Source organism: Psammomys obesus, unplaced genomic scaffold, assembly GCF_907164565.1.
Source record: "Psammomys obesus unplaced genomic scaffold, mPsaObe1.curated_primary_1811, whole genome shotgun sequence".
In the NCBI taxonomy this organism is placed as follows: domain Eukaryota; kingdom Metazoa; phylum Chordata; class Mammalia; order Rodentia; family Muridae; genus Psammomys; species Psammomys obesus.
In genome coordinates, this window is record NW_026596069.1 from 33,160,300 (window position 1) to 33,183,419 (window position 23,120).

The following is a 23,120-nucleotide window of genomic DNA, read 5'->3' on the forward strand; positions in this document are numbered from 1 at the left end:
AGATAGATAGATAGATAGATAGATAGATAGATAGATAGATAGATAGAGATAGATAGATAGATAATGACAGGTAGACAGAGAGATAGATCATGTCTTAACAGAAGAGTGGTTTTTATCAGTCTTCCTCAGCCAGTTTCAGCTTTTATCTCACTTCTATTTAGGGATCTGAATAATGCAACAAGGCACCATTACAGACAAAAGCAAAGCTACAATAGAATTTGCACATGCAAGTATGTATACAGAAATCCTTATAGTGGAAGGTGTAGTATAAACAACAGACCCTCTGTGTCTCTGACTTCAGCACCCTTGCCTCAGTCAACTGTGGATGAAAGATACCTAAGGGGAATTTCATCTCTATACAACATGGACAGTTTTTTTTTCTTGTCATTATTCCCTGAGCGATATAATTTAGCAGTGATGGAGCAGCTGATGGTATTGCTTTAAGCATTGTCTCAGGTGTTGTCAGTGATCTAAAGATGATTTAAAGGATGAAGGAGGCTATATGCATGTTCCGTGCAAATATTCCATTTTATACAAAAGACTTGAACACCCATACATGTTGGTACCCTGTGGAACTGAGAGTTGATCGAGCTCATGAATGCTGAGTGGAAAAGGAATTCGTTATTATGAAGCATGTATCTTAGGTGTTGGTGAGAAATAACAGTGCCTGAGGAAAATGAATACAGTTTTCAAGCTTAGAAGAAAGGTGCGCTAGGGGGCAAGATGGCGGCGCCGGGAGGACTCTCATTCTGAGTAGCAGCACAGCAGGATTGGCACAGTGACCAGCAATCAGAACTCGCGGCCATAAAACACAAGTGATTGTGTTTCACAGGTGAGAGGATACCCCACGGTGGGGGATTCAATCAGCTTTAACTCACTCAGCTAAACCGCAGAAGAGATCCTGGTTCCGCCAGCCGCTTGGTCGCCAGCCCAGAGCTACACGCCAGCATGCTCTGGTCACTGTCTCAGACTGAACTGTGGGCCCAGAACATCACAGACTGGATTTTCCAGTCGAGAGATAACCCCACGGAGCAGGAAACGTTTGGGATCGACCTTAAGATATCCCCTGGAAAAGACTCGGGTTCCACGGGCGCCCCAGGAGCCAGCCTGGAGCCAGAGCCGAGGACCCAGGCGCCTGCACAGAGCCCTGCCTGCATGCCTGATTCACTGCCTCAGATAGAACTGTGGGCAGCAGGGCACCAGGGCACCACAGACTGAGTCTCACTGTCAGGTGCAGACCCACAGGGAGGGAAACGGCTGGTCTGATCTCAGAGCACTCAGATGACACCCCCACCTCGAAAAGGTCTCAGGAAAATTATCCAGTTTAGGCAGCCACCCAGGCTCCCAAAGGCCAGAAAGGTGGAGCCACTGGCGGGCATCTGTGCCTGTGGGTTCTACTCGCCACCCCAGACAGAACAGCAGTCCCCAAAGCAAAGACTGGGTGTCTCTGGCAGGAGGAGATCCCCAGCGGGGGGGATCATCAAGGTCTAACGCTCAGAACACCCAGCACCAAAAGACTTTTTGGATTCACGCAGACCCTAGGCTCTAGCTTTCTAATGCAGGCAGGAGCGCTGTGCTCAGCCGCCATTATTGAGTTCCCCTAGGGCACTGGGGTACACAGCTGGATCCTCAGACCTACAAAAGCCAGAGAGCCATTACAGCAGCCCTCAGATACTGTGCCAAGGATCAACCAGTTATCCCTAGCTACACTGACAAAACTGTGGTAATCCCTGGTCCTTCAAGAGAGCTGCACCCACAGCGTCTGGACCAGAGAAGTGCCTGCAGCAGCCATCCCAGACAGGGACACACAGCTTCTGGTCCAGAGTGAGGCACCCAGCCTCCAGACCAAAGCGGCGCCCCCAGGTGCCAACTCAACCTAGGTGCACATTCTCCAGGCCCAGAGCAGAGCACTCAGCCTCTGGCCCAGAGACTTGCTGGGCGCTCCTCTCACTTTCCCGGACAGAACTGTGCGCCCCAGGATAACAGACTGAGTTTCCCTGTTGGGAGAAAACCCCACAGCTAGGGAATCAGCAGGTTCTTCAAGAGGACTGTACCTGGAAAACTGTAACAACAGCAGCAGCTCACTAAATTTCTGACAAGAAACCCAGCAGTGGGGCAGCTGTCTTGAGAACTTCTATGGGTAAGAGGAGATCTCCCCTGCCTAACAAAGACCACAGCTACTACTCAGGGCTATACACCAGAGGTGAGCAGTGGCAATTCCTGAGAAACACTGGCCATACAGTGACCATAACCAAAAAGCAGAGGAGGACTCCTTCAGGAAAAATCATCTTCCGGCCAAGGGGATTCTCCCTACCTCAACTCCAGGAAGCACAGAAACTAACAGCCAACACATAAAATAGCCCAATGGGTAGAGGTCAGCGTAAAAGCTCAACCAACAAAAGACAGAGCAATATGGCATCTCCAGAACCCAGCCATCCAGGAGCGAACAGCCCTGGACAACAACGCAGCATAATAGAAAATCAAGAAGATGACCTTACATCTATGCTGATGAAGAGGTTAATAGAGGAAACAACTAAAATACGTAAAGAATTAGAGGAAGATAAAACCAAACAGATCATGGCTATCCGTAAAGAAATGGAGGAAGTTAAAGACAAGGAGATTATGGCCATCCGTGAAGAAATACGGGAAGATGCAGCCAAAGAGTTTGCAGCCTTCAGAGAAGAAATAATTAAATCACTGAAAGAAATAAAAGAAACAAAGTTGAAGGAACTAAAAGAAAAAGAGGAAAATACAATCAGACAGGTGAAGGAAGTAAACAAAACAACTCAAGACCTGAAGATAGAACTGGAAAAATTAAAGAAAACACAAATGAAGGAAATAATGGAGAGGAAGAATTTAGGGAAGAAAACAGGAACTACAGAGATAAGCATAACCAACAGACTACAAGAGATGGAAGAAAGAATCTCAGATGTAGAAGATACAATGGAAGAAATCGATGTATCTGTCAAAGAAAATGTTAAATCTAAACAATTCCTGACACAGACCGTCCAAGAAATCAAAGACAATATGAAAAGACAAAACCTAAGAATAATAGGTATAGAGAAAAAAGAAGACTCCCTTCTCCAAGGCCCAGAAAATATTTTCAACAAAATCATTGAAGAAAATTTCCCCAAGTTAAAGGAGAAGCCAATAAGAATACACGAGGCCTACAGAACACCCAACAAATTTGACCAGAAAAGAAAATCCTCCCGCCACATAATAATCAAAACAGTAAGTATACAGAACAAAGAAAAAATACTAAAAGCTGCAAAGGAAAAAGGCCAAGTAACATATAATGGCAAACCCATTAGAATCACACCTGATTTTTCAACACAGACTATGAAAGCCAGAAGGGCCTGGACAGATATCATGCAGACCCTAAGAGAACACAGATGTCAGCCCAGGCTACTATACCCTGCAAAACTCTCAGTCCTCATAGACAGAGAAAACAAGATATTCAATGACAAAAACAAATTTCAACAATACCTACACACAAATCCAGCATTACAGAAGACACTGGAAGGGAAAATACAACCCAAGAAAATTAGCTTCTGTCAAGAAAGCACAGGAAATAATTAACCTTACTACAGCAAAACAAAAAGCAACCAAGCACACAACCTTATGAACACAGCCAACATCAAAATCAAAGGATCTAACAGCCACTGGTCATTAATCTCTGTCAACATCAATGGACTCAACTCTCCAGTAAAAAGACACAGATTAACAGAATGGGTACGTAAATAAAACCCAGGTATCTGTTGCATACAAGAAACACACCTAAGGCACAAAGATAGACATTACCTGAGGGTAAAAGGTTGGAAGACGACTTTCCAAGCAAATGGACCCAAGAAACAAGCAGGAGTAGCCATTCTATTATCTGATAAAATAGACTTTCAATCAAAATTAATAAAAAGAGATGGGGAAGGACACTTCATACTCATCAAGGGAAAATTCCACCAAGAAGACATCACAATCCTGAACATCTATTCCCCAAATACAAGAGCACCCACCTTTGTGAAAGAAACATTGATAAAAATTAAACCACATATAGATCCCCACACATTAATAGTGGGAGACTTCAACACCCCACTCTCAACAAAACAGAAATTAAACAAAGAAACAATATCTCTGACAGAGGTCATGAATCAAATGGACCTCACAGACATTTACAGAACTTTACACCCAAACACAAAAGAATTTACCTTCTTCTCAGCACCTCATGGAACCTTCTCCAAAATAGACCATATAGTTGGTCACAAAGCAAGCCTCAACAGATACAAGAAGATTGAAATAATCCCTTGTATCTTGTCTGATCACCATGGAATAAAGCTGGACTTCAACAACAACAGAAATAGCAAAAAGCCTACACACACATGGAAACTGAACAACTTGTTACTAAATGACAGCTGGGTCAGGGAAGAAATAAAGGAAGAAATTAAAGTCTTCCTAGAGCTCAATGAAAATGAAGACACAACATACCCAAACTTGTGGGACACAATGAAAGCAGTGCTAAGAGGAAAGTTCATAGCACTAAGTGCCTTCAAGAAGAAATTCGAGACAGCTCATTCAAGCAACTTAATAGCTCACTTAAAAACCCTAGAAAAAGAAGAAGCAGACACACTAAGAAGGAGTAGACGGCTGGAAATAATCAAACTCAGGGCTGAAATCAATCAATTGGAAACAAATAAAACAATTCAAAGAATCAATGAAACCAAGAGCTGGTTCTTTGAGAAAATCAACAAGATCGACAAACCCTTAGCCAAGCTAACTAAAAGGCAGAGAGACAACACCCAAATCAACAAATTCAGAAATGAAAAAAGGGACATAACTACAGACACTGAGGAAATCCAAACAATCATTAGGACTTACTTCAAAAGTCTATATGCCACAAAATTTGAAAATCTAAATTAAATGGACAATATTCTTGATCGATATGACCTACCAAAGCTGAATCAGGACCAGGTAAATCAATTAAATAGTCCTATATCCCCCAAAGAAATAGAAGCAGTCATCAAAAGTCTCCCATCCAAAAAAAGCCCAGGACCAGATGGCTTCAGCGCAGAATTCTACCAGACCTTCAAAGAAGAGCTAACTCCAATTCTCTTCAAACTATTCCACAAAATAGAAACAGAAGGAATATTACCAAACTCATTCTATGAAGCCACAGTCACCTTGGTACCTAAACCTCACAAAGACTCAACAAAGAAGAAGAATTTCAGGCCAATCTTCCTTATGAACATTGATGCAAAAATACTTAACAAAATACTTGCAAACTGAATACAAGAACACATCAAAGATATTATCCACTATGACCAAGTAGGCTTCATCCCAGATATGCAGGGGTGGTTCAATATACGGAAGTCCATCAATGTGATCCACCATATTAACAAACTGAAAGAAAAAAAACCACATGATAATCTCTCTAGATGCTGAAAAAGCATTTGACAAAATCAAACATCTATTCATGTTTAAAGTATTGGAGAGATCAGGGATACAAGGCACATATCTAAACATAGTAAAGGCGATATACAGCTAGCCTATAGCCAACATCAAACTGAACGGAGAGAAACTTAAAGCAATCCCACTGAAATCAGGAACAAGACAAGGCTGCCCACTCTCTCCATATCTCTTCAACATAGTGCTGGAAGTCCTTGCTAGAGCAATAAGACAGTTGAAGGACATCAAGGGGATACAGATGGGAAAGGAAGAAGTCAAATTATCACTATTTGCAGATGATATGATAGTATACATGAGTAACCCCAAAAACTCTACCAGGGAACTCCTACAGCTGATAAACACCTTCAGCAAAGTGGCCGGATAAAAAATTAACTCAAAAAAATCAGTAGCACTCCTGTATACAAAAGACAAAAGGGCTGAGAAAGAAATTAGGGAAACAACACCCTTCACAATAGCCACAAATGACATAAAGTACCTTGGTGTAACCCTAACCAAGCAAGTCAAAGACTTGTATGAAAAAAATTTCAAGTCTCTGAAGAAAGAATTAGAAGAAGATATGAGAAGATGGAAAGATCTCCCATGCTCATGGCTTGGCAGGATTAACATAGTAAAAATGGCCATCTTACCAAAAGCAATCTACAGATTTAATGCAATTCCCATCAAATTGCCAACACAATTCTTTACAGACCTGGAAAGAAAAATTCTCAACTTCGTATGGAATAACAAGCAACCGAGAATTTCTAAAATAATCCTTTACAATAAAAGATCTTCTGGAGGTATCTCCATCCCTGATCTCAAGCTGTACTATAGAGCAACAGTTATAAAAACTGCATGGTACTGGCATAGAAACAGAATGGTGGATCAATGGAACCGAACAGAAGACCCAGAAATAAACCCACACACTTATGGACACCTGATTTTTGACAAAGATGCCAAAACCATACAATGGAAAAAAGATAGCATCTTCAACAAATGGTGCTGGTCCAACTGGATGTCTACATGTAGAAAAATGCAAATAGATCCATACTTATCACCCTGCACAAAACTGAAGTCCAAGTGGATCAAAGACCTCAACATAAAACCAGACACATTAAATCGGCTAGAAAAAAAAGTGGGGAATACCCTAGAACTCATTGGTACAGGAGAAAACTTCCTGAACAGAACACCAACAGCACAGGCTCTAAGAGCAACAATCAATAAATGGGACATCCTGAAACTGAAAAGCTTCTGTAAAGCAAAGGACACCATCATCAAAACAAAGCGACTGCCTACAGATTGGGAAAGAATCTTCACCAACCCTTTATCTGACAGAGGACTCATATCCAGTATATATAAAGAACTAAAGAAGCTGAAAAGCAGCAAACCAAGTAATCCACTTAAAAAATGGGGAACAGAGCTAAACAGAGAATTCTCGACAGAGGAATATCGAATGGCAGAGAAGCACTTAAAGAAATGCTAAACCTCATTAGCCATTAAGGAAATGCAAATCAAAACAACCCTGAGATTTCACCTTACACCAATCAGAATGGCCAAGATCAAAAACTCAAGTGACAACACATGCTGGAGAGGTTGTTGAGAAAGGGGAACCCTTCTCCACTGCTGGTGGGAATGTGAACTTGTACAACCACTCTGGAAATCAATCTGGCGCTTTCTCAGACAACTAGGAATAGCGCTTCCTCAAGATCCAGCCATACCACTCCACCCAAAACAGGCTCAAGTACACAAAAAGGACATTTGCTCAACCATGTTTGTAGCAGCTTTATTTGTAATAGCCAGAAGCTGGAAACAGCCCAGATGCCCCTCAACTGAAGAATGGATGCAGAAACAGTGGTACATCTATACAATGGAGTATTACTCAGCAATGAAAAATAAGGAAATCATGAAATTTGCAGGTAAATGGTGGGACCTGGAAAGGATCATCCTGAGTGAGTTGTCCCAGAAGCAAAAAGACACACACGGTATATACTCACTCATATAAACATACAACATAGAATAAACCCACTAAAATCTAAACAAACTAAGCAAAAGAGAGGACCCTAACTAAAAATGCTCAATCCCCATCCTGAAAGGCAAAGAGGAAGGACATCAGAAGAAAAAGAAAACAGGAAACAACCTAGGAACTTGCTACAGAGGAAGAAAACAGGAAACAACCTTGAAACCTGCCACAGAGGGCCCCTGAAAGCCTCTGCTGTGCAGACTGTCAAAGCAGATGCTGAGCCTGATGGCCAACTGATGGGCAGAGTGAATGGAATTTTATGTAAGAAGTGGGAAATAGTAAGAGCTGGAGAGGACAGGAACTCCACAAGGAGAGCAACAGAACAAGAAAATTTGAACACAGGGAACTTCCCAGAGACTCATACTCCAACCAAGGACTATCCGTGGAGATAACCTAGAACCCTGACAATGCAGCCACTTCTGATGAGAACTGATAGACTAAGATCAGAAAGAAGGAGAGGAGGACCTCCCCTATCAGTGGACTTGGGGAGGGGCATGCATGCAGAAAGGGGGGAGGGTGGGACCGGGAGGGGAGGAGGGAGGGGCTTATGGGGGGATACAAAATGAATAAAGTGTAATTAATAAAAGTTAAAAAAAAAGAAGAAGAAAGGTGCAAAAACAATCAGGATGTCAGATAGCTTTAATGTCATCCTGAATTTGTGTGAATTACAATAAATCTTGAAATTAGTAGGATAATAAAAGAGATCCCATACAGTTTAATTCATTAAAAATGCTTACATTTACTTGTGTGTTTGTGTGTGTGTGTGAGAGAGAGAGAGAGTGTGTGTGTGTGTGCAGATGCTATAGCTCAACCAAATGTGAAGGTCAGAGGACAACTTGGAAAAGTGAGTTCTCTCCTTCCCCTGTGCACATCCCTTGGATCAAACTGAGGTCATTAGGCTTGGCAGAAAGTGCCTTTGACCCCTGAGCTATTGTGCTGGCCCTAATCAGCCCTTGGCTAAGGTCTGTGTGAGAAAAGGTCCATTCACAAAAAGCAGCAGGCTGTGTTTGCAGCTGGGTTTGGAGAAGTGTTAATGACTGGGGTGGGGGTTTCAGGCTCTGTCACAGGCTGCTGTTCTATCCTGCTGAACTGTGTCATCATATTGTTTTAGATTCTCACTGCTTTCAGGTAGCAGTACTTGATTCCACTTTTCTTTGAATTCACCATTTTTATGTTAAAGTACAAAATTGATTTCAGGTACTATTTTAAGAAGGGAGGCATGACCAGTGAAGTAGAAATTGTCTACACAGGTCTAAACTCTCAAACAAAATGTAGCATTTCTGCCCAAGCCAAGAAGTTGGGAGAATTTTAATTCTGCATTTTAGTTAATTTTTATAATTTCTTCAAAATCTGTTAAGCATGCCATTGTGCACATGACAGAGACACACACCAATAAGTGTGTCACACTGAAATGAATGGTCGAATCTTTGCCTCAAGTCCCTCCCCATAAATAGACAAAAGGGGAAGAATTACTGGTTGAGACCATTAGCTTTGCATGCTTTGTTGGAGGCGCCTACACTTAATTATGGCCCTACTGCTATAACTGGAGCTGTAATTAATCTTTCAAGTAATTGTTCCTCCTTAAAATTACAGCTTTAGGGACAGAGACCTGGCAGAGCTGAAAACCTTAGATTTTATTGAGTTTCTTTGTGACAGTGGAACCATCTCCCTTCTTGGGAACTGCTTGACTGTCTTAAAAAATATTCCTGTGTGATTGGTGCCACACAAGAGCCTAGCACTGTGGCTTCAAATCAAGCCATGGAAAAGCTAAGATGCAACCATTTAAAGACAAAGTGACAGAGAGACCATATTCATAATTTGAAAGAAGATGTCAGTTCCCTAGTCTGTAAAAATAGTTCTAGTGAATGAGTGTTCAGCTGGTAAAAAGAGACAAGAAGTAGAAATAGCACAAAATTATAATCTCTTGAGTAATCACAAAGATGCAAATTAAAACCTCTTCAAGGCAAAACCTGATTTTCCATTACACTGGAAGATGTGGTGATATGGTTAGCATGTGGAAGGACTTAGTATGGAACCATATTGGTGGCAGAAAGAATAATCCCTTGCTTTTGGGGGGCTGAGAGGTAACACTGGGGATTGAAACCATGACATCCCACATAGGAGGCAGGTTCTCGGCCTGTACTCCAGTTCTTGCCGAAGATGACTTACATATTTCCTGAAGAAAAAGTAACCACACATGAATCATTAAATGAAATCATGACAATGACCATGGCCTCCACTGCCAATCTTACACTCTTCGGGGGAGTTTATCAGTGAACCTGGAAGTGGGTAGAGATGTCCTGACCAAGTTGGCAGCACATTACATATTAGTCCTAAGACTGGGAAATAGCATGTCAATAGTCAGTGATTTGGGAAAAGCTATAAAAGTGGTAAATTAATGGGACAGGATATATATGTATTGTGTATGCACACACAATTATTTGAAGAACAGATATAAAGAATTATAAAAATATAGAAAGAAGGAAATGAGGCAAAAAAAATACCCACTGAGGCCAAATTATGACATAATTTTTTAATGGATTTTAGGGGGTTTGGAGATGGAAAGAGTTTATTATTCAGGGCAGAGGTTCTGCAACATAATTGGGCAGAAGTGATTTACAGAGCTTGTTCAGTCTAGGGCATTTGAAATGTGATCTGGGTTTCAGAGTCTCAATGATCATTGGAGCAAAACTCCTCAAGTCATGCTAACATGGGCTGCGTGTAGAAAACACTTTCATAAAGACCTTGGTGTTGGGAATATTTCTAGTTCATTTTTGGGGCCATGTTTTTACACACACACAATAAAATATTGAAGATATTTTCAAGTACTTGGTAGGCTCTTCCTGTTAATAATAAAGATGTTCAGCTCTACTTGTGAGTCTAACAAATCCCATGAGTGTGTATATTACATCTCCTACAAAATGATTATGCCTTGGGCACAGCATGAATCCAATTGCAATGTAGACATATAAGCTGTAGGTTAGGCTCAATCAATAACAGACTATTCAGTACCTACAACTTGCCATTCAAACTCCACCCCAACTCAAATGACATCCTGGAGCACTCGCTGCCCATCCAGCTGCAGAGCTTCCTACAGGACCTCTCCCTCCGGCTTACACACTTTCTTCATTTGCTTCCAGGATGCCACTAAACCCTGCCATCCTTCTGCTCTCTCGGTGGCTCCTTCTTGGTCATCTCCGCAGTTCCTTCTGGCTCCTCCTTCATCTATCTATATTCTCTCACAGTGATTTCAACAGTCGCAGAGCATAAACTCCCAGATGTGCCTGACAGATGTGGATTCTCCACCTGTCCTGAAGTCCAAGCTCTCAGGAGCCCCAGTTATTTGACTCCTTTCAAATATCTTTTGGGTTTCACAGATTCAACATACCCAAAAGGAAGCCCAAGTTTACCCCCAACATCTTGCCCCCACAGACTTTCCCATCTCAGTTATTGACAACTCCACTCTTGGGATTGCTTAGGCCACGGGCTCTCCTATTACCTGACTCAGCATTTTCTCTTTCTTCCACGAAAAAACCCTGCTCACCCTTCCTTCAAAATGAGCACAGAGCAGAACCCCTGTGCCCAACCCAACTGATGCCAGGCTGAGTGGGTTTTATGGGCCTTTCTTCTGGTAACTGTAGGAGCATTCTCCCTTACCTCCCTCTGTGCCAACTGACTCTCCAGCTCAGTATGCTCTCTCCATAATACCTGCAGTGACCGTCCAAGGCCTAAATTAAATGTCGAAATCCACGTGTTGAAATCCCTTAACAGCTTTCACCTGACTGGAAGTACAAACGAAAGCCCCCCCTCTGCCATTGACTTCACCCCTGATCTGGCCCCATCATATCTTACTATTCCTATTTCTCCAGCCCAGTCACATCAGCTTGCATGGTATTCCTTAAAAACATATCCTTCTTGGGAGGAGGACTTCCCCTACCAGCAGCTAGGGGAGGGGCATAGAGGAAGAAGAGGGGGGAAGGGTGGGACTGGGAGGAGATGAGGGAGTTACAGCCGGGATACAAAGTGAATAAAATGTAATAAATAATAAATAAATTTTAAAAATTTAAAAACAACACATCCTTCTCCCAATTTAGAGTCTTTGCAGTCGCTGTTGCCTTTTCTGAAATGACTTTCACTTTGTTACATGTCCATGTGCTATTTCTATTCATTGCACTTTTGCATATTGCTTTCATTACCACTAGAAGTGATGTAACTTCTATTAATGCTCTTCAACTGCAGATAAAACCTAGTATCGTTTTGTATGAAGCAACATACTTACCACTGCACGGGAAGGAACTAAAGGAAGTTGAATACTTTTGCCTTAAACCATAGTCTCAGTAGAAACTGAGATCTCATTTGAATGTTTGTAGTAGGCAAACGTTTGAGTACCTTCCTTTAAAAGGCCAGGCACGACAACTCATCTATTCCAGGGATCTTCCCACATGCCCCACGAGGCACCACAGGAAAGGTTGGGAGATGATAGTGATCTCCTTGAAATCGTAGGTGTCCTGGTTACATCATACAAAGACGATCTCAGCAGCTGGAAAACATCTGGCTCTTTTTATACTTCTCAGCTTCACAGCGCTATGAAACTGTATGCACTCAGTGAGTTACTCCTTGTCTTCCCTAACAGCTCGTCTTATTACATATGCCCATATCTGAACAAGACCTGGCTGTGTGTGGTGATTCCTCAGTAAATCTTTAAATAATCAATGAATGAGGAAAAGCTTCATAAGATCAGAGATTCTTTACAAATAGTAGAGGCTTAGTGAAGTATTAATATAGGTTAAAAGTATTAATTAGCCAACATAAGAATGTAATTTTGCTCAAAAAATTAAGGAATATCTCATGTTTGTATCCATTTAGGGGCAGAAAGGAGATATTTCTCTTCTAACTATTTGCCCACCATCAAAGCAGTCTGAGGATTAAACAGGTAACCCAGGCAAGCTGTTCAGTACCAACAGAAAGAACTAGCTGAGGACTGAGTACCAACTCCATGCAGCCATGTGACTCTGATAAAGGTGGATTTTCTAACTCCCATTTCTGACCTGCACAGTGAAGCCAGTGGTCTTTCTTTCTTTCTTTTTCTTTCTTTCTCTTTCTTTCTTTCTTTCTTTCTTTCTTTCTTTCTTTCTTTCTTTCTTTCTTTCATGCTATTGTATGGGTAGAATGAGTGAGAGTGGAACTTGAAAACTGTTTTAATCAGTAAAGCCAACTTTTATGGCTGTGCATGTCTACTGCTCTCTCAGTAATCAGTCCCTCCAAATGTTTAAGCAGCTAAAGAACCGATGATCTCAGTATTTGCTTCCATTCGCATCTTAGGAGAAAATTCCTCTGAACTCTTCAGGAAAAAAAGCTTGCCACGAATGACAGTGACGACAATGAATGCCTTTGCCATTTGCCCTAATTTTCTTCAAATGACAACTTGGGACATAAGTGCTGGCTATTAAGTAAAGACCTTATCAATTCATTAACTAAAGTTCAGAAATGAGCTCTTGTTGAATTGCCTAGGTTGGTCTGGGACACTTAGAGTCAAGCAATCTTCCTGCCTCAACTTCCTGTTGAGTTCAGGTACAAATCACCACATTTCACTCAGGTCTTACTACAATAGTCTCCATTCCCACAAACCTTTCCCTCACATTGGTAAATGGAGCCCAAATCCACGTGGGGTGTGAATCAAGTCCAGCTATGACTAATCTGACATTTCCACGTGACATCATTGCCTGAATAAGTGTGTCGTTTCCTGCCTGAGCCTTGCACATCCGGGAAAAGCAACCATCCAGCTCCTGAATTTTCTTCTACACAAAATGCAGGAAGTCATTTCCAGATTTCATCCTAAAGATGCTGTCTCCTTTGGGTCTTTACTTTGCAAATTTCCACCACAGCCCTCAATAGCTGTTTTTGAATCTCTCATCATCTTCCTACTTTAGAAATAGACAAGCAAAAAATGACACTGGAAAAGAATTACTAACAGAACAATTTCAACACTGTTTGACTCAGTTGCAGCTGGTGTAGTTGGCTTGGGAACTACAATTTAATTGCATTGTTTTAAATAATAAAATAAAATAAAATAAAATAATATAATATAATATAATATAATATAATATAATATAATATAATATAATATAATATAATATAATATAATATAATATAAAAAAACCTAACACATCAGAATTAGACAAAACAAATGAGCAGAAGGAAAAGAGCCCAAGGAAAGGCACAAGAAACAAAGACCCACTCATTCACTCACTCGGGAATCCCATAAAAACAGTAAACTGGAAGCCATCATATATTTGCAAAGGACCTGGTACAGACCTGAACAGGACCTATGCATTCTGGAAGTCTCTATGAATTCTTATGAGCCTTGCTCATATTGATTCATTGCATATCATATTGATTCATTGCTAATCAAGCAGATGGATTCATTGCATATTGATTCAGAGAGCCTTGGTTTTTGATGTCCTCCATCCCCTCTGGCTCTTACACTCTTTGCTGCTTCTTCCATTGGGTTCCCTGAGGGGAGGGATTTGATAGAAATGTCCCATTTAGGGGTAAATGTTCCAAGGCTTCTCATTCTCTGCATAATGTCTGGCTATGGGTCTCTATTTATTCCCATCTACCGTAGGAGGAAGCTGGTCCGATGATGGCTGAACGAGGCACTGATCATATTTACCATCTTAAGTAAGTGCTAACAGGGGAAGAACAACAGTAGAATGCAAACAGCCCACCAAAGTGTGAGGTGCCGGTGGTGGTTAGCCCAGTGACTTAGAAGCACATAGCTAATCTAGAAATCCTCACTAAATGTTTATGATGGAAATTCTTAAAAACTGGGGGAGGGGCATCCACTCAGTTACCTGACTGATGTCGCTCATCCATGCAGCCTTCTCCTGGCGTGAAGGTGCTAACAGGACCACAGTGAAAGAAGAGGCATCAGGAGGCTCCACCACTATTTTAAAATCCAGGTGTCCAAACATGTGGCCAGAACCTTTGGCTTCGGTACAAATAAACCAAATGATTACAGGTGAATGCAAAAGCTAGGAACCATGGTTCCTCCCATCTAGCCTTATCACTGGGACCCACAGGCATTCAAATCCAGATTCTCCTTTCAGCAATGTGCTTCAGAGCGTGCGGAAGGACTGGAGAACAAGCTGGTGGAGAAGCCGAGGGCAGAAGGTACCTCCAAGCCAACCTCCACGTCCGGGTTTACTTTCATTTGCATCATGTAGAGAAATCCTGTTTAACTCAACCCCCTTCTCTGTCTGCCTGTGAAAAGGCACTATCATGAGGCAAACTTGAAGATGGCTTACCACAGCTCACGGGTTACACAGATAAACAGCTTTAGAGAATTTACCCTAACATCTCCTCGACCTCCTCAGACAGCTTATCCCTATAAGGCGAACATCTACAGAATGTGATTTTATTTCACAGTGTTCCAAGAGATGGGATGTCACTTACAGTCATCGTCACCTGCGTCTGGCTCCTCAATCAACGTACATTCGACGAGGGAAAGAACCCCACCTGTCTGGAAGCAGATGGGTTAGTGGTTAAGAGGCTGGCTACCTTGTGCAGTTGGTGGCCTTTGCTTTGTAAACTCAATATTCAGGTTGCCACGGACACAGAAGTTGTGCACCATAAATAACTCTTCACAGAGTTAAAAACTAAACAGAACAAATTTAAATCATTTCACTTTAATTAAATTCTTCCCACTCTCCTACTTTTGCCCCCATTGTTTATAAAATTTATTAAAGCCACTCATGGAAGACTAGAAGGTACCAGAGTGACTTTAGAGAGTAACCACGTTCAGCACAAGACTGAATTGGCCAGCCAGGAAGTGTGTCACAGTGTGAATAGTATTTTTAAATTGGTTTTATCTTTATTTAGTGTGTGTGTGTGTGTGTGTGTGTGTGTGTGTGCACACGCACGGGGCAGTGCTGTGGTACAGTTGAGGAAGCTGGAAGGCAGCTGGTGGCAATCTGTTCTCTACTACCATGTGAGCCCTGGGAACTGAACTCAAATCACGGGGCTTGGTGACAGGAGCCTTTATCTGCTTAGTTATCTCACTGGCTCAGTGAATAATGTTCTAAGCAACAACAGAAGATAAATACATAACAAGTGAGCACACTTTTCCTATAAAAGGTCAGTCAGGGAACATTTTTGTCTCTTTGTGTCACATCACTTCTACTGACTACACAGACATGTGATTTCAGTGTGAAAGCAGCCATAAGCACGGGTGGTTGTGTGCAAATAAAATGTTGTCAGTAAGAACAGGTAGTGATCTTTAGGCTGTAGTTTGACTGATCTGGATGTACAGTGAGATAAAATAGCAGTTGCAAAATATTTTATCCATGCACCTAGGACAAGAGATCTATGGCCTAGAAGTTGTCAAGTGATAATAATTTTGCCTAGATTTTGATTTGAATAATACTCCTTTATGGTGAAGCACACTTAAAATAAATTTCTATTGCCTTGAATTCAAAAGACAACAAAATAATTGCTGTTAGACATACACCTCCTCTCCCTGCTTGAGCATAGCAATCTTTCCTGACAACAATAGGCACTGGAAAGTCAGAATCGAATTAACTTCCTACCTCTCCACTGCTGGGAAGACAACGGAAACATGGAAACCCTCACCTTGAGCAGATGCAGCTTCCCTCCCGAACTCCGGGTGCAGATCAGGAAGTGCTTTGTGAATAAGAAGCACTGTCTCTCGCCTTCCTTCTTCAGGGACAGGGAGCCCAGGCGGACTTTGCTAAGTTTTCCCCTCTCAACAGAAGGCACTTGAATAAGAGAACCTGGTGATTACAAGAGTGAAGAAAAGACACTTAAACTTCTGGTGAGGCTCATGCCCTTGGCAATAAACACAAGGATCGGTCCCCCAAAATACCAACAATGTATTCGATGTGCCATCAGAACAAATGAATCTCCTCTATTCCAGCCCAGGAAATAGTGCGTTGTATTTTAAGGGACAAACTGTTCCTAGTATTGTTGTGAAACAATTTTGACTTGACTCTTCAATATCAGATCAAATTGGAAGCATTGATGTCATCTGTGATCTGATTGAGTAAACTTATAAATTATATAATTATAGATAATAATACAATAGTTTGATCAAAATAAATAAAATTTATTCTCCCTGAAGCAAGAAATAAAAATAAAAGGTATATGAATAGTTTACTTTGCATTTTTAAAATAGATGGTATAACAGATGTATACAATAAAAATTCATAAATTATATAAGTCAATGCAATTTATTTAAGGACTATCTTAAAGGAAAGCTATTTCAAACTGTATTTAAATTATGTGTGATACAATGAACCCCATTCTATGTAATTAATGCATGCTAATAAAAAGGAACTGCAACAAAGTTGATTAAAATGTATTTGTGAAACCCAAATGGGAAGTAAGCCACATGCAGGGCAGAGCTGTGGTCTAGGCAGCAGTATGGGAAGTGGGAAGTGATACACAGGCTTCCGTAATATTTACATAGTATCTGGGATCACCTCCAATCACCTGTAACAGACACTTCCCCAATCCTGAAAAAAAGTTTCAATCTATTAAATATCAACTACAAAGTACCAAGATTCTTGCAAACACCTTTGTTCTAACTTCTGAAATCACTGCAGCCAGTAACATCTGTTTAATCTACCACCCTATGCAGCCCTACACAGGTCTCAGGAGCCCACCAAAACCACAAAGTACATAGCCAGTCCTTAAACACAATCAGCAGCAGCAGCCAGAAAAACAACCTGATTTTTTTCATGTATTCCGAGTTTCTTAGTTTTTTTTTTTAATGTGCACAGATTAGTTCTTTAAGTGAAAAAAAAATACTAAAGTTTTTTTTTATATAAAGAATTATATACCTAAGGCAATAAAACTATGTGAGTCACAAAATCAGCAGATTAACATTAACATATGAATGCTTCAAATTGCTCCTTCCCTTAACAGGTCTGGGAAGACACACAGTACAAAGTTTCCATGTCCTGATCTCACATCATCTATTTAGGTGAATGATTAAGTGGGATACTTGACAGACAGAAAGTAGGCAGCTCTTCTGGGCTTAAAGAAGAGCAAGAAACCAGTCCTGGGGGAGGGAGTAGGAGTGGGAACAAAGGGCCAGGAGAAGGCTTGACTCCAGGGAACTGGGTGGACAAGAGAGAGTAACTGAAGGAGGTGAGGTGGGCAGGAGCAAACTGACAGACAGCTCGTGTAGCAAAGAATTCAATCTGAAGTAGGGAGGTGTGGAAAAAGCAGAAAGCAGGAAGGGTAGCGAGCTTATGAGCAAGTTCCACAAAGAGTTGGAACTCAGGGGACTCAGGAGATAAAATTAAACCCCTTCTGCATTTTATAAATGGAGAAACTGAAGCCTCAGTTTAAGTCACTGTTAAAGCCAGACATAGGTGAGGCAGAGTCAGACAATGGGCAGTAAATTTAACAACATGTGAACTGGGACCTGAAGGCAAAGGGCAGGACACACTCCAGCTGGTCTAACCCGTGAGGTCAGGTTAGTCAGTGCTGAGTGGAAAGGGGACAGTAGGATCTTGGTGGACAAATGGGTCACAGGGCCATTTTCAGAAAAGCTATAACCAAGTCAGTGAAAATTCTATAATAATGTGTTCATTGGCAAATGCTTCTAGCAATTTAAGTAATTTTCTAAGTCAGAAATTACAAAATTTATGGTTAGCACATCTATTAGCAATTATTGTGAATTTTGGCTTTGAGGTTTAAAAAAGTTTCCTTGGCAACCATACACCAATGTGTTAAACTCTGACTGTTCACCAAACAGGGGACTCTACATTAGATGTGGACAGAGATCTATTCAACCAAACTAAAAGTGAGAAATTGCAAGTCTGTTTGGTTCATAAAATAGAATGCTTCAAAATGTGTCTTAAGTTGTCTTTGTCACATTTCGTCTTTTGTTTGACATATTTCAGCATGGCCATGCAACTTTCAGAAACGGTTCCTCTCTGGTTAATACAAATTAGACAAATGATTAGGATTAGAGAAATGATTACCACATCTTGTCAATCGACCACTGCTGTGGGCCTGTCCCTAGCAACCTGTTATGGGTATCTAACATGGAATCAACGTGTGGAACACTTCTCATACTTCAATTAGTAACTCCCACAGAATGCCCTCAAGACTACCCAAAGCCTCTGCTCAGAATTCTGCTCAGCACTGAAGAAATGAGCGCCATTCTCGGGCCTTGAGCCTGGTCTCTGAGATGGCAGAGCTCCGTGTGGTATTTCCTTACTCTTGCTGAGGACCTGGCTGGGTGGTTTATTTTTATTGGAAGTCATAAAAAGTAGAAAGTACACATGTACTGATGCAAGCACACATATATTGAAAGAGATCTTATATCACCCACAGAAGTAATTAATAAAAATAACAGACACCATTAAAATTACATTGTAGTCAACTTAGTAGGAAATCAAAACCCTTGATAGTGTAATGAATAATACTTTAAAAATGTGTTCTGTGAGTGTTTAAGCCTGTTAACAGTATTTAATAAAAGTGCTAATAAAAAATTAAAGAAAGACAGTGCAAACTTTCCCAATTATAATCACTTTCTATCTTCAGATGAATTTTGGATGTACAGAAATAACCTTCATTGAATAATTCCTAAATCTACTAAGCAGATCAAACACACAGCAAGACTGCTGTAAAGCTCTGATGAGCCTGATATTGCCATAACAATGACATCAGGACAGCCACGGCTGACCGTGCCTCAGCTATGAAATTTACAACACGATAAATAGCATGGGCGTGGCTCTGAGGGAGAAGCAGTATGTGACTTTTTTTTTCTTCTTAAAGTGTAATGAAAATAATGTGCTTGGTTCAAATCCTTCGACCCTCAGTCACATCTCATGAACTGTGTGTGGTTGTGTTTTTTTAACTCACAAGAAATCTAAGTTTTATAAATACATAAGTGCTTGTGGGTAATAACAGTGTTCAATCAAAAGTGTGCTCAGAAATTGTGTGCAAGTTACAAAAAGTTTTCTGTCCATTCTTAGATCTAAAATACAGGTCAGTTAGGAGGCACCTTTAGAGAACCTCAAATACAAGAAAAGTATAAAATAAATACCTTACAATTACAACTTTAATTAATAAGCTATTCGGTCTACTTTAATGCTCCCTTTCCCAGTCGCTTTAAGACTAGACAAGGTGAGGCAAAGAGAATTTTGGAATGCTGCCTCTCAGAGCTTGCCGTTATTGGAGAGGAGATCATGCAGATCACACAAAAGGATAGAATCCCTGCCTCGTGAGCAAAGGGCCTTGGAAATGGAGAGGAGAGTCAATTCAAGACCATTATCTGACCTGGACTTATGTGGTTAAGTAGTCCTTTTATAGGCACAAAAGAGGTGGAGTAGGGCTTTCCCACTCCCAGGTAGGGGACGACACAGTTGATAATGCACAGGCAGATAGTGCTGACGAAGACAGCCAGCATGGGGACAGGGTCCACTCAGAACAATAGGGCAGGAAATGGAAATGGCTGCTGTTGTCAGCATTGTATTCTGTTTACTATTACTTTAAGAAAAGTTGGTACATAGCATCAAAAACAGAAAAGGAATAATTTCTAAAATATGCTTCCCAACTTTAGCATATGTGTAGTGACTCTTTTTGTAAATAAATAACAGAAAATAGAATGACATGTGTTAAACATTTTAAGAATTCTAGGCAAAAAATAATGTGGACTGCATAATGTCTTATTTGGTGAGGTAAAACATATTTTAAGCAGCATATTATAGAAGAAAACAGTAATAGCTCCAAACGATACCAACACACCCTTGCCAGAAGCAGCACTGATGATTAATTCAAGTCCCAAGTTTGCTTCAGTCCATACTACAAAGCTATGCAGCAGAGCATCCTGGTTGCTCGGATCCAGCACTGACACCACGCTCTCCTCCTCCAAGACACCTCAGCATCTGAGAGCATCTCAGGATGTGGCACACTTCCTGCACCTTGAACTAAGAGCTGAGGAGGGCTGTGCATCACCAGGCTGCTCCTTCCCCATCGTTTGTGACACAGCCTCATCTCCTCAAAGGCCTAATTAATCAGGTGTCACCCCTCGCCACACACATGCCACACAGAGAATGGCTCTACCATCTCCAAAGCCTGGCAGGAACCATTCTATCTGGGGACTGGAGTTGCCAACTGAATCAAATTATAGCATGTGGCAGTGACTTGGAAGTGCTGATGAGAAAAGCGGACACAGGACAGCTGTTTTCACTTAGGACCCTGTCCCCGCTCTTATGTGCATGAGTTTTGAGGACTGCCAGTTTCTCCTGAGCCTTTGCCTGGATATCATCACCACTTGGCGCTGCCATTCTAATCGGCCAGACCGACCTGTCCTCCTTGGAGTTGCAGAGAATGTCCGGTCCACTGAGGAGGAGAGTCTAGCCAGATTGTGATTTACTGTCCCACTGTGCTTTACTATTAGTGTGCTGCTGTTTCTCATGACCCTGAAAAGAAATAGCACAGAGGTGGGCCTCAACCTCAGCCTTGGTCAAGGCCACAGGGCTGTCCTGCATGAACTGCACCACACACAGGCCTGCTCCAGAACGTGTCCCCGGATGTGCCAGCGATGCTGTGACAGACACACAGATCACGTAAACAGAGGGTCTGATCAAACAGGTCTCACCTTGACGGATGAACGTCTGGCTGGTGTCCAGCAGAATGTCACAGCCCTCCACGATCATCCTTTCAATGGCGAGGTTTTTCCTTATGTTCTCAGTGTCACTCACTTCGTCATGCATCACTCTGGCACACACAGGGCAGATGGGCAGGCATTAGTCACTGCTCCAGCAGGCAGGACACACAGCACCACGTGACATGTGGGTCTGGATATGATGGGATCTAGCCGAGACTGTGAATTAAGACTGGGCCAGGGCTCCAGCCAGTCACAACCCAGTACAAGGACACACTGTGTGAGCCGATGGTATGCGGACCAGCCATCAGCGAGTGGCGATGCTCGCTTTGAAGGCAACAAGGAGTCCCAGCATTTTACAGCCGGCTCCCTTCACTAACACTGAAGCGTCACTCCTGAAGGCAGTAAGTTGGAGACTGCCACATCTGATCTGAATAGCACTGGCGACAACCTGCCCATTACCTAGCTTCTGGCCAAATCTGACACAAAATGCAGCAGACAGTCATTTTTTTATTTCAATGAAAAAAAAAAAATGAACATTTGCAGACTTAACCAAATCATACCTGATCTCAGCTATGTAAGTTCGCATGCTATGAGAACTTTCCAAAGATAAGTTCTTGACTGAAATGAATGTGAGTGAGAATTCAGCAATGTCTCTGTCACTGTAAGATGAGTCAAGGACGTTGGAGCTAGCGTTTGCTTCCTCCCCCTTGAAGCCCATCTGCTTGGGCTCCTCGGGAGCTTCCTCCCAAGCCTGACCCTCTGTGGGCGACCTCTGCGCACCTGGAGAGCTCCTCCAGCTTCGATTTCGCGAACTCCAGACTCTTCCTCTCCACGTGCTCATGGGGGGTGTGAGCCAGGAGCTCGTGCAGTGTGATGATGTACCTGGGGATCTGAAAACAGCCACAGGTGGGTGTGAACAAGAGGTCCGGGATGACACAGGGACCCGCTCAGGGGCATCATCCGTGGGAGCTCACCCCAACCCTCCTAACTCTGATGGTCTTACAGTGGGAGTGAACCATGCTTCAAACCTCATACACTAAGAAGGTCTGTACCCCCACCCCAAAAGAAGAGCACGAGAATTTCATCAGAAAGGAAGAAGCCTAGTATAAAGGAGCCATTGTTTAGGCTTGTACATAACATGCGCGTTTGAATCACGGTTTCTGCACACTGAGTCAGATGCAGCTGCCATCGAGCCACTTGAATCTATTTTTAAAGGTTTGTGTCTGTTTATATGTTTATTTTAAAAATGACAGTGCTGACAATGCTCTCTTTAACAACTGAAATCAGGAAAGATCTGTTCTTTCGTATTGACACTCTGCTCCTATTTCATCTCACGTCACCCTCCAGCAGGGAAACTGTTGTTTAACTAGGCCATTTATTTGTTCTTACGTTATAAACAGGTAGTTTCAGGGCAAGGGTGTATGAACAGCCACACTCCCAGCACAGTGCTTTCGGTGGACGTGTCCATTCCTCTAGCTACACACGGACTACTGGCTTGGCAAGTGAGGAAACAGACTGCAATGAGGTCTAGGAACTGACCTAAGGCAGACCCCCCAGGAAATGGCAGAGCCAGCTTAGATCTCCCTGGCACTCTAGGGGCCTTGGTTCTCATCTGCACCTTAAGAACCCCTGAGACTAGGGTAGAAAAGCAGCTTTCCAGAGGCCTCCCCTTTTGTCCTGAGGGATGGCGGCCCCAGCCATGGATATATATTTGCTGTTGCTCACTTGTGAGTGGCTCCCTTTATTACGCACGTAGACAACAGTCACTAATAGCGCAGGCACTAACTGCAGCTTAATGGTCGGATCAGGGTCTTAAGTGACTTATCACTGTAGGACAGATGAAGGAAGACTTCTATCTCTGCTCTATAAACTACTCACCAAAGCATGCACATGGAAAACACTCCTGTAATATGGATGCTTATGAATAACCCTTTTGTTGGCACAGTTCCATTACGGGAAAACTCTGCTAAGAGTAAATACTTCCACAGAAAATGAAGCAATGAACAGCTAATAGAACCA

At 42.0% G+C, this 23,120-nt stretch overlaps 1 protein-coding gene across 3 annotated transcripts in view; it reads right to left on the bottom strand.

The window, feature by feature from the left end:
* The window catches only part of Rasgrf2 (Ras protein specific guanine nucleotide releasing factor 2), a 218,931-nt gene that overhangs the window by 101,664 nt on the left and 94,147 nt on the right, over positions 1-23,120 (bottom strand). For all 3 annotated transcript variants that reach the window (XM_055625520.1, XM_055625519.1, XM_055625521.1), the window contains 5 exons: positions 21,882-21,991; positions 21,093-21,211; positions 16,085-16,245; positions 14,909-14,975; positions 14,308-14,444 (listed from right to left, as the gene is read on the bottom strand). In XM_055625520.1, coding sequence (XP_055481495.1) covers positions 14,308-14,444; positions 14,909-14,975; positions 16,085-16,245; positions 21,093-21,211; positions 21,882-21,991 — 594 coding nt within the window. The remainder of the gene's footprint in view (positions 1-14,307; positions 14,445-14,908; positions 14,976-16,084; positions 16,246-21,092; positions 21,212-21,881; positions 21,992-23,120) is intronic.